This window comes from Dryobates pubescens, chromosome 29 (assembly GCF_014839835.1).
Source record: "Dryobates pubescens isolate bDryPub1 chromosome 29, bDryPub1.pri, whole genome shotgun sequence".
NCBI classification, from domain to species: domain Eukaryota; kingdom Metazoa; phylum Chordata; class Aves; order Piciformes; family Picidae; genus Dryobates; species Dryobates pubescens.
The window spans coordinates 7,523,512-7,538,107 of NC_071640.1; the positions used below are offsets into that span (position 1 = coordinate 7,523,512).

Genomic DNA, 14,596 nt, shown 5'->3' on the forward strand with positions numbered 1-14,596 from the left:
GCTCTGGACTCCTTTGTGGGTCAACCTTTGTGTAATTCTTAGTTATCCTGCACTGGATGTCACTTGAAAGCTGTGTTTTCAGTAGCTGAGAGCACTTCCAGTGTGACATTTCCCTTGTTGTGTCAGTAGCTGTCGTCTCACAGCATCTTTGCACCACAGTTTTTGAAGTACCGGGAAGAGGTGCGGGGGAGTGGGTTTGGATGCAACAGGACTAAAGGCTTCCGGGCTCTACAAAATAGCCTTGGAGAACTTAAATGCCGCTTTGTGTTTCAGGGTGCAGAGGATTATCAAGCTCTCTTGATGGAAAAAGAGACCCTCTTAGCAGAGCTGCGCTCAGAAAACCTGACAAAGGATGCTGAGAATCGTAAACTACAAAGGCGGATTAAAAGGACCGATCAAGAGCTAAATGATTTGAATTTAGAAAGAGAGAAAATGGAGAAGGAGCTGGATGAAGCCCAACTTCAGAAGAGCAGAAGTGACAAAACCATTAATGTTATTATCACTTTTATTCCTCTAGTGCATGAAGTTTAAAAATATTTTAGCAGCTGCAGCATTTCCTTTTCTACCATTTAGTTCAATCTGAATGATTCTCGGGGAGGTAAATGCGTTTGCCTAAAGTCAGTGTTCAAAAGAACGTGGCCAAGGAGGCTGAGGGAGAATTCTGGCACACAGCCTGCAAAGAAAAGCACTTACAAATATTTTTATAGTCTTAGTTAGGGCCTAGGAAAACTCAGGAGCTTTTGTGAGTGGTAAATGGTTACTATTGTCTTCATTTTCTCTAAGGAGAGAATCTGAACCTGCACAGCACTGTATGTTTTATTTCTGCTCTATTTGTCTTCTGCATGTCTATACAATATTTCAAATTACACTGCTGAAATTAAACTTTCTTCTAAGTTCCAAGGCAGAGCAGCTGGAAGTAGCCAATTTCTGCAGCCTTAAGCCAAACTTCAGCTTGCTTTTTGCTATCATAGCAGGGGTGCTGTAAAGGCTGGATGTTTAATTTCTGCTTGTAGAATTCCCAAAGCACAGGATTAGTTGATCACAATTTAACATAAAAATGATGTGCTGTGTGTGTTCATTAAATTTTCTTGCTTTATATGCATTTCAGGAGTGTTCTGATTGCTGTCAGAACTTTTCAGCTATGAACAATTCTTAAAACAGAAACCTCTTGTGATAGGATGAGAGGGGAAGGAGTTGAAGCTGGAAGAGGGCAGATTTAGACTAGATAGTAGGAAGAAATTCTTCATGGCAAGGGTGGTGAGTCTCTGGAACAGGTTGCTCAGGGAGGTTGTGGATGCCCCCTCCCTGGAGTTGTTTAAGGCCAGGTTGGATGAGGCCTTGAGCAACCTGGTCTAGTGGCAGGTGTCCCTGCCCATGGCGAGGGGTTTGTAACTGGATGATCTTTAAGGTCCCTTCCAACCCAGACCATTCTGTGATTCTGTTGAGGGGTTTTTTTACTTCATTGTAAGTGTTTAGATAAGCACTCCTGGTTTTGGCACACACAGCTCAGGCAACATAGTGAATAATAGAATGGTTTTGGTTAGAAGGGACCTGCAAAGGTCATCTAGTTCAACCTCCCTGCACTGAGCAAGGACGTGACTGGCGACGTTTCTTCTTTTCTTGTTGTGAAGAAAGGTGCCCATTGTGCTCAGTGTTTGACAGCAAACACACTTGTCACCTCTATGTCTTGCCACATGGATTTTTCTGAAGTCTTCTCACAGTTGCTTCCATCAGGGCAGCATTTACATAACGAGTAGAGTCCTGCCTGATGCAAAGCGTGGCCCTCATCAGTTAGGGATTAGTGTCCTGCTGTATTAAGTTACATAAAAGATTAAATGAGCTGGTCTTTATTCAATGCATGCTTTGGTTCAGTTATTAACTAAGGACCTTGGCAGAGCCAGCTGTAGGTGGGAATTGCTGTCCCTGCAATATCACTTAAAACCAGAAGAGGGATCTCTTCGCCCACAAACAAAAAAGCGCCTCCCCCCCTTCTCCTGCCCCCGGTTCCACTTGCATTTTTGGTTGATTGTCAACTGTGGTTAGGCTGCCGTCACAAAGTCTCTATCTTTGGTATGCTTTGAAAAAATTTTCGGGGTGTTGAGGTTAAAGAGAGAAAGAACAGACCACTCCTGTCAGTAAAAGAGCCACAAAGAACATATTTTATCGATTTAAAGCATTTTATATTTAACTGTCTTCTCTATTCAGTACTTTTTTTCATCTTGTAGGGGAGCAGGAATATGACTCTGTATAGGAAAGACAGGGCAAATAGGATTGAGTAGTGAGTTGCCAGGGGGATTCAAAGTTCCTTGTTCTATAGAAGCCTATTTGACTCCATTATGTCCCAAGTTTTTCATGTAAATGACTGGCTCCATGGGGAGAAACATTCCTGCCAAAAGATGAGCAGTCTTAGAAAAATTATATCCCTAACCTATTTCCTGCTCCTTGCAGAACAGCTGCTTCAATTTCAGAGTTACATTTGGATATAGCAACAGTGCCTGTGAAATGTTGCCCATTAAGTAGTAGAGATGTGGGAGTGAAAAAATATGCTGGGATATTTTGCTCTTTGACAAACAGAAAAATCACTTTGCTGATCTGATGTGAACTTTTTGTGAGATAACCTTAAAATTCCTATTCTATTTCTGCTCCAAGGATACTTATTTAGCAGTTTTTCAATTTTGGGGGAATGAAACTAGCAAGAATGTGTGTAAACTGTAGAAAATGCCCTCAGCATCTGTAATGAACTGCTCCCCTGGCTCTTCAATCACAGGCAAAATTTCAGTGACTCTTCCTGTTCTCTGACTGAAATAGTCGAGATTTTCACATGTATTTAATTGGAAACCCAAGACTTTAAAGATCCAAAAAAGAGTAATTCTGCCCTGTTGTAAACTCAGCTTCTGGAGATGATTTGGGCATTCTTGTCCTGGGATAGAAGAAGGTTAAATTAATTAAGACTGCTACCTGTGAGCTAATCATTCACATCACAGACTCTGCTCAGCATTGGGAGTCTTCTGGAGCAATGGGCATAGGGGGTTCTTGAGCAATGTCTCTGCCTTTTGGTGGATGGATGCCCTGTTTTTTTAATTGGGTTAACTTTAAAAGCAAAGCTTTCACTTCTGTACATTCCAGAAGCTGCTGTTAAGTAGCAGTTCAGCATCACTTCAACCAATGTGAGACCAGAAAGCTTGGACATACACTCTTACATAAAACTCATGAGGATGAAACACCAACTTACCCTTAATGTTACTTGTGTCCACCATGTTGCTGTGTCAGTAAGAGATTCAGTGCTACTGGGTCGAAGAGTTTGTTCAAATTTACATGATTAAACACCTGAAGTATCCATTCTCTCTCCAGGCCTAAATGTAGTCAATTAGAGTGTATTTACTAGGTATTCATATTTGATCAGTTGGTTGGGGAAATGCAGAATAACTCATTAGGCAGAATTTATTATTTAGTCTTCCTACCTGTAGTTTAGCCTGAGGGGGAGGTTTTGGAGCTTCACAACTTAATTATTCACCAACCTGTTTTCCATCTGACAAGGAGGGGGAGGCATCTGCTCCAGTCTTCTACATTATAGTGTTTCACATTTATTTTTCTTAGTTCAACTATCATTAATCATAGAAAAGTCTCTTGGGAAAAAGCTTGGCAGAGGGAATTGCAAAGTTTATACTCTGAGAACTGTAGGTACTGTATTATCCTTGCAACTTGATGTGTAGAAACCAATAGATTTTAACTTTCTCCTAGACAATTTGAGTGGTCAGTAAGTTCAAGCAGCCTGCTGTAGTGATGGATAGTTTTGTGTGTTACAGAATTCTAGCAAAGATAATTTTCAGACTCGATTCCGACTCGTTTTTGGAAAGGATTAAGGAGCTCTGTCTGGGGGCAGAAACAGTAGAGGCAGAGTATCTGCAAATTGCACAGCTGCATGCTTTGTCAGGCCCCCTCTTTCCATAAACATAGCTGCAGTATTTGTGCAGAAGCACTGTTTCTGTACCTGACAAGTGTACCTCAAGGTGTCTGAGATTAGATACTAGGGAGTATAGTACTGTTATTGCATCAGCATCTTTTCTGGCTCTGCATGTCTATCATCTTTTATTCTTAAAAGCTGCTTATGGTTTTCATGAAGAGAAGTTAGAGTCACTTGAAGTCACGAGATAGGTCAAAAAGTGTTTCTTTGATGTTTAGTTGTATAATGGGTGATGTAGCCCCTTAAAGTCTCTCAGTGATGTAATGCTATAAACCCAGTCTAAAAATAGAAAGCCAAGGAGCACACTTTGCAGTGCCATGAAAAATCATTACATTGACCCTTTGCTTCCAGTTCATGTGTTGTATAGGAAGAGGCTCAGTGAGACTCCCTTGAAGACCTGCTTAGCTTGAAGACAGAAGGCTATGCAGTTATCAGACCTTGCACTACTTCTGGAAGACTGCAGTTGGTCTTTGTAGTTAGTAAGAAATAGAGGCATTTGAGAAATAGAAAATATTTCCAATTAGAAATATTTGAGAGTTTGTGTCTGTAGGAAAAACCAAAGCTTGGAGCTGATTCTGCAGTTCTTCAGTTTTCTTATTTAGGCAAGTAGTTGTTTTCATCCTGAAAGGAATTAATTGTATTAGTTTGCAGGATTGAAGGTCTGAGCTTAATCATTCTTTGAAACTGAGTAATGTTTGAGGTGGGTTTTTTTTTTTGGGAGCTATTAGGGATTTCTTAGCTGAATCCTGGTAATGAAACTAAAATGAAGCAAGTAAACCACAAGGCATTGTAAATGACGATTTGTATTTAATGTGCAAAATAAACAGAAGTAATACACTGGAGTAGTAAAGTGATGGTAAGGATTTGATGTGAACCTGCGTGAAACAAAGTAATTAAGTCAAGAAAAGGACATAAAACAGTTTGTAAAGAGATTGCAATTAAAGTGTCACCAGTACTATTTCTTTGCACTTAGAATAAGAAACAACTATTGAATTTTAAATCTCGGTGGAGGGAAATGTGGAGTTTATAGGTGGCTACCATATGTGCAGACTGTTTAAAGGGCTGATGGTATTTCACAAATGGGCCCTTCTGGGGAATAAATGGGAAACATTTATTTTAGGGTGTAGGCTGTGTTACCTGGTTCTTTGGATCTGAAGAGAAGTTTGGATAGTATAAACATCTATTGTAGATTTTAATTGTTTAATTTTGGGTAACGGCTCCTTTGTTGCAAGTTTCTACTTCTCGTTTGCAACGCAATCCATGCAGTAAATGCTCTGCTTCTTGCAGGGTAAAAGCTGCTGAAGTGAGGCTGCTTCAGCTGTCAGTGGTGGAAACTTTCAGCAAATCAGCAAAAGAGTTTGAAGTGACACAAGCAGGGGTGGTGGGCGAGAAGTTGGAAGGGTAGAGTGGACGTGTTAGGGATTTTTGTGCTGCCCTGTGCTCTTGTAACTGGGAACTGAATGCTAATTGCATGTTAATAACTTTGCACATTTCCATCCATGTGGTGATTGTCCCAGTTCACAGCAAAATGGAGGGAATAGGAGTTTTTTGATGCTGTTCTTTGGAAGCCAAGGCTTTATCAGCTGGTTGCTTTGAAACTCCAAAGGCAACTGCATTGACAGGTGGTGGATTTTCAAGTGAGGTGGAATAGGGTCTGTGGGAATACAGAGGAGAAAGCTGGATTTGTAGTGTTAAGTGTGTGACCTGTGGACTAGGAGAAGCTGCCTTTTACATTGATCCATACTGGTCCTAACAAATCTGAATCCTTTGGATTTGTTACTGAATATGGCTATTGAAAGAAATTGTTTCTGTGTTTTAGAAGCAAAATAGAGAAAGAAGTTTTTCTGTCATGGGGAACTAAGGTGAAGATGCAGGAAGTAATTAACAGCCAGACTCAAGATCAAGTTGTGTTCACAACTTCTGATCATAAGACTGACCCGATTGGTCTTTGGAAGTTTGTGCTCTTGTCAAAAGGAAGTGTTTTAACATTTCTGACCTTTTGTTTGATGCAAAAGTAACTAGTAATGCAATGTTGGGGCAGGAATTTCCATGGTGTGATGAGAAAAAGAGCAAATGACAAACTGAATCACCCGTAACCAATTTCCTCCTATTTCCAGCAAGGGAGTAAATTGACTCGAAATGAGTGTTCAGCCTGACAGCAAAAACATCTACGTGCATGCTATTCCCCACAGCCTGGGAGTCCAGTCAGTCTGTATGAAAAGCATTTAAACAACAACAACAGCTTAGATTTTGGGAAGACAATACAGACAGCTCGTCTCAGTTTGCTTTAATTACATTTGTTGGTTCCAAGAGAAAGACATTGGATTAAGAGCGTTTTCCAGACTGTTTGGTGCTATGAGCAATTTAAAGCAATGGAAAATTAAGCTAATAATGTGGGTTGTTAGGCTTAAATGTTTTTAAAGTTGATATGCTAAATATTCAGCTTCTTCTTATCTCTTTCTTTTGTAGGATCTTAGAAATCAGCTAGAAAAATTACACGGTGAGATGGCTGAGAAAGAAAAAGCAGCTGAACATCATTACAATATCCTCTTGAGTGAAAGCAATCAGAAGTTGCAGAGCCAGGAACTAGTGATCAAGCAGCTAACAGACACTGTCAATCAAAAGGATCTACTGCTTCAGGTAGGCAGACTTCAGCTGAAATGAAGAATGGCAAAGTTACAATTTGATCTTTTGTGTGAGGAATTACTACAAGAATCCCATTTGTGTTTGGAATTGCTGTTGGTTTTGATGATAATCCTTTACTTTTTGTAAGACTGTATTTGCAGAGCAGACCTCATTACAGTGTGGTGTTCAAGGAGATTTCTTGATAGAGTTTTATGAAGTGTATGGATAGAGGAGGAAGAAAGCTTCACTAATACTTATGTAGAATTTTCGCTGTTGTGGAAAGGTACTTCAGAAGTCCTGAAGTGCCTATGGTTTTCAGTTTATTGTGCAGAACCTGGAAGTTGAGGGATAGGTAGAGATACTGAAATCTCTTACCTTCTTTTTCTGGAGCCCATTGAAAATGACAAATATGAGAAGAGAGCTGCCTGAATGTTAACAGGCCCCTGCTCACATTGTTTGTAGCTGGAGCGATCACCCTGAAAAGCACTGATGGTTTCGACCGGCAATGCAAACAGCATTAGCTGAGTCGCTCTGTACCCGAAGACCAAGGTGCATGCATTGACCTATTTTATTTTTTAATCCTTAGAAGACTGCATAGCTGGGGAGGGTTTTTGTTCAATCTGATTTTTTTGCTTCCTTTATGCTAAATTAAGCTCTTCTTTTGTGAGGTGTGTAAAGAAGGTGTGCCAGATCACCCTTGGATTTTCTCCTGAATGTTGTTTGTCTGTTTTGCGATGTAAAATTAGAGTAAACCTTGTAAAACTCTCTCGTGGTTTTCCTTTGTTAGAAACTTGAAGGAACAGTTAAAGAAAAGGATGCTGAGTTGCAGGAGCTCCTGAATAAGTACAAGAACCTTCTAAGAGCCAATGAAGAACTTGAACTGAAAAACGAGGGCTTAGTAAAGGAAAAATGTGCTGCACAGTCTCAACAGTCAATCATTAAGATAGTCAGAGAGTTAGAGGTGAGTTTTTCTGAACTCTGACCATTTGCTGATAAATACCTTCATTTCAAATTGAAGAGAATGTTGACTGACTTCAAAGGTGTCTACTCATATGGGTTGTATTGACCCATGTAGTGAGGGGCTGTTTTGTATCAGTAGCATGATAAAATGTTCTGTGTGAAAAAGGTAAGAGTGGCTTTGTTAATTGTCATAATCACAGTATCACAAAGGTTGGAAGAGACCTCAAAGATTGAGTCCAATCTGTCACCACATACCTCATGATTAAACCATGGCACCAAGTGCCATGTCCAATCCCCTCTTGAACACCTCCAGGGATGGAGACTCCACCACCTCCCTGGGCAGCACATTCCAATGACGAATGACTCTCTCCATGAAGAACTTTCTCCTCACCTCGAGCCTAAATAATTGTGGTGGTATTGATCAGGCATTGTGAGAGTCCATAGCCTTGTACTTGAGTTTGTGACAGAACTAAACTCTGCTCTCAGCCTGTTGTACCTGCCATAAGGAGGTAGAGTTTTGTGGTCTTCAGGGCAGGCACGTTTCCCTGAGTGGGAGGATATCTGCATTTCTAAAGGGAGGTGCAGAGGATGGTTTGTGTACTTCTGATAGATAAGGGAAATGATTGCATAGAGCTAGTGAGTGCAGGAGATGAATGGAGTGTAAGGATTAAAGAGTACAGGTAGGAATGAAAATGTGTAGGGCAGGAAGAAGAAAAGAAAGATATGCTGAGGGTAAGAAGAAAACTGAAGCAAAGAAGAAAAGTAATAGTAGGGAAATACATATCTCTATTAAAAAAAGGTGGACCATATATATCCATTATTTTATTTGATGCCCTAAATGGAAAAGACTTCTTGGTATCTGAAATCAGGTCAGAATTCAAAGTCTTAAAAGGTAGTTATAATAATCATAAAATCATTTTGGTTGGAAAAGACTTGTAAGATCATTTAAGGCCTTTTAGTTAGTTCTTTCACTCCCTAGTTCTATAGTAGCAAAAAAAAATCAGCTACTGTTAAGAAGTTTTTTAATCACTCTGGAGCATTTTTCTTGTTGCATGCATATCATTGAACAAACTGATTTTGGAGGTACATTTCTTGCCTTTTTTTGTGTGTGCGGTGTGGCCTAATATGTTATGGTCTCCAAAAGCATCAGGCAAAAGAAGAGTTAGGCTAGTACATACTGATTGTAGAGAAAGCTGCTTGCCTTCTTTAATGCTATATGAGTCATTAAGGAGATTTTTCTCAAGGAAGTTTCAAGTGAAGTGAGCCAACAGCAGAGGAAATGTGAGACCTGTGTCACATTCTGAACACAGTAGTGATGAGATGCTTGATATGCTGTGGGCACTGTTATTAAACAAGGTAGATGCAGGCACACGTTGAGTCATGGGTTATTTGACAAGCTCAGACTAAAGGAGCTGCATCACTGTTTGCCAGGGTGCCAGTGCAGGCTTTATCAAAGTATGCATGAATACAGATGAAGGGAAAATAGTCTGTGAAAGGGTGAGTAGAAATTCTACCTCTGAAAAACAAACCGCAGTGCATGCACGTAACTTCGGTCACAAAGGGCCCCAAGAGTGATGGAAAATCATACAGAATTAATGAAAATCAAACACTGGCTTTCCTTTGTACACCCCACTTCCAGTTCAGGTGTATAACTAGGAGAGAGCAGTGGCAGGCGAAGCCATGCATGGTAATGACCCAGTACCCGCCATCTAGTCACAATCTGTTCTCTATTGCTGGCTCACTTAGTGATTGTGAACCTAATCACAACCCATTGTCCTCCCAGCTCAACCTCTGTGTAAGATGAATCTGCTTTGGCATATTAATCACAAGTTTTTGGACAGGGATTATCCGGAGCTCTGCTCTCATTGCCTGCCTTGGACTCTTTGATGACTTTACAGTGCCGCACCAACTCTCAACAAATGCACAGCTGGATCCTCCCCACCGGAGAGAACAGAAACCAAGCTCCTCTAGCCTCACTGATCTTTGCAGTTGAGGAAAGTGAATTGAGAGATGCAGAACTTCCTTTCATCATACCTTTTTAGTTTATTTTAATGTAATGACACATTTTAAAGCAACCAACATCCAAAGCTCTGCTGGGTGCCTCGGCCAGGCCAGGGAAGATAAATGACAGTTTCTAATTAGAGTTTGGATTCTTGAGCCACCATCATGGGCTAGAGAGAGAGAGTGTGTGCGAGGGCACTGATAATTAGGTTAGTCATGCAACTGCTGACTCTGGTATCTGTGGAGGCACAGATTGAAATATATTTTACAGCCAAAGAATTTAGAAGTGCAATGGACTCCATAGAATTTTGGGAACTTTAGTTAGTTTTGTGCTTCTTCTCACAACCAATACTCCCTATACTTCCAAAGCTCTCTTTTTTTGGAGCATTTTTTTAGGTAAATATTTCTACCAGGTTTTTTTTTTTTTTAATTTTTTTTTTTTTTTTTAGACCATTGTGATTCATTTTATTAATGAGAAAAGCAAAAAAAAGTTGAGACAAGTGGCACTTGCTCAGCCTTTGAGCTGTGCTGCTGGGTTCGGTCCATGTGGCACGCAGCGTACACTGCAGTGAGGGGCCAGAGGGACAGGAGACTTAATTCTAAATTTATTTCTCCAAGTGTCAAAAAAAGTTGTTGGATTTGCTCTGTGATGCCTGGTTTTGGGCTGGGGAGCTTGTACACCACTTGAGGGTGGAGTAGGAAATGGAGTCAGCTGATGCACAGCTAGGCAAATGCAACATTTCTGCAGACCCAAGGCACTTTTGCATTCCTCCATGATCAGCACATTATTTGGCTTTGGTTATAATTGCTCCTGTATTTAGGGAGTTAAGACTCTGCAGTCAGGGGCCTGAGGAACACTGTGTGCATAGAGTTGTGATGGAATTTGCTGCAGCTGGAGAAATAAGAGTCAATGCATAGAAGTTACTGGAGTTGGAGCATTGCAGTTGATGGGGGTCATAAGAACTGGAATTGGTGCATTTTGTTGCACCCGTTTGTTGCAGTGCTGCAGATGTATCTGAGCTGCTGGCATTGATGCATGGTGCATGTTGTGGCTGAGTGGTCATAATTCTGGAAAGTGATGTAGTGTAGTTGAGGTGCTTTTTTTTAATACAAGTGCCCCATCTATAAAACAGTGATCAGTGCATTGTAGTTGTTGTTCTCAGTCTTTTGATGTTGTGAACACAGAAGTAGTTCACTTTCACATGTTCCAAGGCAAGCTTCATGTAACACTTTACACTTGAGTCCTCCTAGCTTCTTACCCACCAGAGAATTCTTTGCAAACTGAAAATCTTCTGTGGCTTCAATTGTAGCAAGATGATTATGTGGCATGGGAACAATATAATCACTATAATAGCACTGCTGTGCTGGAAGCCTATCTACGATATTTCAAGAAATGTATGGATGTGGCACTTGGGGACATGTTTTAATGGCCATGCTGGTGTTGAGTTAATGGTTGGCCTCCATGAACTTAGAGGTCTTTTCCAACCAGAACAATGCTGTGATAAACAGGGCAATAGTTCAATTTCTGATCTGATGAAATTAGCTTATAGCTGAGAACAGCAGGGTTGTTTTGTCAATATTCATGTCTTCACACACTTCAAACATAATGCTTTTTACCTGTGACACTGAGCATGGCCTAGTGATGGGAATGGATGTGGTTGGTGTGTCTCACTCTTTCCATATTAGCAGAAAGTTCATCCTAAAGGACTTAGCCTGCTGAAGTGACACTTGTCTTGCGCATGTCCAAGAAGGGCCGTGAGTTTCTTGCAGCCAATGGCTCTGTGACTTTTTTTCTCTGGTTGAGATGGCATCTTCTAAAGGACGCCAAAAAAATTCTTGCTGCAGTAATTTTTGTCTTTAGGTAGCACTCAGTGGTCTGTAACAATTTTAACCTTATTAGCATTTACGGTAGAGCACACAAAGTTTACTGCAGTGTTAGAAGAAATGATCAGATTCTGGTCCTGGTAGATGGATGGATGGCTAAGTGATGAGGTGCAGGATATGGTCTTCTCTTAGTTGTTCATCCTGTAACCTTCAGAGATTTTGAAATGATCCTGATGGGTTTTGTAAGCAAGAGAGTATTCAATGAGGTGACTGGATTTTCATGTGACTTTGCCAATAAGTTATTTATTGTGGAGGTATAAACCTGTTACTTTCATTGCTTACAATTTGAGAAGCCCCTAATGAAAATAAGTTCTATTTTCCACCACTGCTGCTTAGCAGTAGTATTTCAGACTTAAATATAGACTTTAATGTATTAGATTGCCTCCTTTCATGGGAATATAAATCTTTCACTGCAATATGGTCCTGGATGTCTTGCAGCTATCTCCTCTAACACATTTTCCCTCACACCATGTGTCAAGAGGTTTAATGTTTCATTAACTCCCACAGCATTATGGTCTATTTAAGTTACAGTGCTGCCTTATGTTTTGTGTACCGTTGGGGAGTTGATTGGAATAATTCACTCCTACGCTTTATTTAGAAATGACAGTAATAATGTACAAGGGAAAAAAAAAGTTCATGCTGTATCTTCTCATCCTTGCTATTCATGAAAGATCCTTAAAAAAACCACATCAAGAACATTTCTTCATGGCTTTGCTAACCACTACCCAGGTAGCTGAATTTAGAGTTTAATAATTTGTGCCCAATCTGAGACATTTGGAATTAAGAAGCAGCTCGTGTCTCTGGTTATGCAGGAAAAGAAGAGGACTTGGGAGGATTTCTTGAGCTGACTGAGACTTTGGTGCAAATGTAGAACTAAATTAACGTGTGAACTCTAAATGAAACAGGAAACCAGATCATGGTGCTGTGTATAACACTGCTTTGGTAATGCAGCAGTTATAGGCTCTGAACAATTGGGGGCAACTGTTACCTAATTTGTGTACCATAAATGGTTCAGTGACGGTGCTCTGCCAGTGCTTCAGAATCTTTTAATTAGGATAGAGTTCCATAGTGTCTTCAGTAATAATTGCAAGCCTTGTGTCAGACATATGGAGGAGTTCACTAGAACTTTTAACAAACTGTTAACTGACTAAATTAAGTCCGAAGATTTATTTCTTCTTGTTGCCTTCTACGTCACCGATCAGTGTCATTGGGCCCAAACTTTCCCCAAGTTAAACTGCAAGCTGTGTATTTTATGTTTAGTTGACTGCTCTTGAAAGGCTGAGATTCCAACACATTGATAAGACTCCTAGATTCAGGCTGTAAGATGTACTTTTAAATAGGGTTTTTTTTGGTGGGTTTGTGATTAATGGGCTCTGGATCACCTGCCTTCATCTGTTTGCCTTTGTTGCTTAGTGGAAACCATTGCTGCCTGCTCCTCGGCTCATCTAGAGAAGGGCAGCGAGGCTGGTGAGAGGCCTAGAGCACAAGCCCTACGAGGAGAGGCTGAGGGAGCTGGGATCGTTTAGCCTGGAGAAGAGGAGGCTCAGGGGACACCTTATTGCTGTCTACAACTACCTGAAGGGTGGTTGTAGCCAGGAGGGGATTGGTCTCTTCTCCCAGGCAAGCAGCACCAGAACAAGAGGACACAGTTTCAAGCTGTGCCAGGGGAAGGTTAGGCTGGAAGTGAGGAGAAAGTTCTTCCCAGAGAGAGTTGTTAGCCTTCGGAATGTGCTGCCCAGGGAGGTGGTGGAGTCACTGTCCCTGGAGGTGTTCGAGAGGGGATTGGATGTGGCACTTGGTGCCGTGGTTTAGCAGTCCTGAGGTCTGTGGTGATGGGTTGGACTTGCTGATCTTTGAGGTCTTTTCCAACCTTATTGATTCTATGATTCTGTTCTATTCTATGATAAACTTGCTATGAAGCTCAGTGTTTTGCTCTTTCTCAACTGCACTGGATCCTGGAGTACCATTTGTTAGAGCCCAGCTGCTGTTAGGAATGATAGTAGCTGTACCTGATGCATGTGTACAGAGCTAAGGTCACTTCTGCAAAGAACCTGTGGCACGAGGCGGAGAAACTACCCTTCCTGCAGTAAGGTCTGACATGCAGGTTACCTTCACGGGAGTAATTGGATCAAAACTTGATTAGACTTGCAAAACATTATTTAACATATTTGCTAGCATACTGTGAAGTATGAGTGTAAATAATTAAAAGTAAACAACAGTTGTCCTTGCTTTTGTACTGTTTACTTTGCAGAGCACTGCCTTTTTCAAATTAACACTCTTTGCATTGTTAGTGTGAATTAACGAGGTTCTCCTGTAGCTGAATTCGTGTTGCCATTACTTCCTTAGGAATTGCAGTTGGAGTAATAACAGCTGCTTAAAACTCCTGGGTGTCGATTTCGTCCTTGTTAATGATCTGTTCACTAATTATTTGGTTTCTCGGGAGAGTTTCCTTAGCTGAGAATTCCCTGCTAGCTGTGGTGCTTTTTTGGTTCTACCCTTCAGTTTTCAGTCAAAAAAAAGAAAATGGAGAGAAGCAGCCAGGCCTGCTATTCTCAGCAGAGGCAGAATGCATCTCTGACATGAATACAGCTACACTGGCTATAGATACCCCAGTTATTTTGTCTTTGAAGATGGCTGATGTCTTAGGTATTTTTATGTAATAAGTGCAAGCAAATACTCCCTTAAATACCTGCATTTTTTTTTTGCCTCCCACTGGAAAAGTGGCTAGGTGGTTGTTTTGCAGTGAAAAATGCTTGGGAAATTAGTGGATCCTTACTGAGAATGTAGCATATGAGTCTGGCTTTATTCTAATAACAGTAATATACTTTGTGTGAGTGAGACTGCAGGGAAACAATTTTCTTTTCTTTGCACAAGCAAAGGAGCAGCTTGTAGTGACCCAGCTGAGTGTGCAGAAAGCTGACTCAAGGAGCGTGTAGCTGACATGCTCATCCTTTATTTGTCAGCTCCATACAGTCCTTTTTGTTCAGAAATGGAATAGAATTTGCAGAAAAACCTGAAAGCCAATTTTATCCAGAACACAGAGAGGACTGTTAGGACAATGCTCTAAAATTGGAGTTTGGACTTGTCTGCTTTCCCTTCTCTCCCTTCCCCTCTGAAATAGGTACTGTGGGGTTGTTGAGTTGTAAGCTTTGTGAAGTTGGG

At 40.8% G+C, this 14,596-nt stretch overlaps 1 protein-coding gene across 1 annotated transcript in view; it reads left to right on the top strand.

The window, feature by feature from the left end:
• The window catches only part of CDK5RAP2 (CDK5 regulatory subunit associated protein 2), an 86,512-nt gene that overhangs the window by 17,591 nt on the left and 54,325 nt on the right, over positions 1-14,596 (top strand). The window contains exons 12-14 of the mRNA XM_054174252.1: positions 274-492; positions 6,434-6,604; positions 7,377-7,550. Coding sequence (XP_054030227.1) covers positions 274-492; positions 6,434-6,604; positions 7,377-7,550 — 564 coding nt within the window. The remainder of the gene's footprint in view (positions 1-273; positions 493-6,433; positions 6,605-7,376; positions 7,551-14,596) is intronic.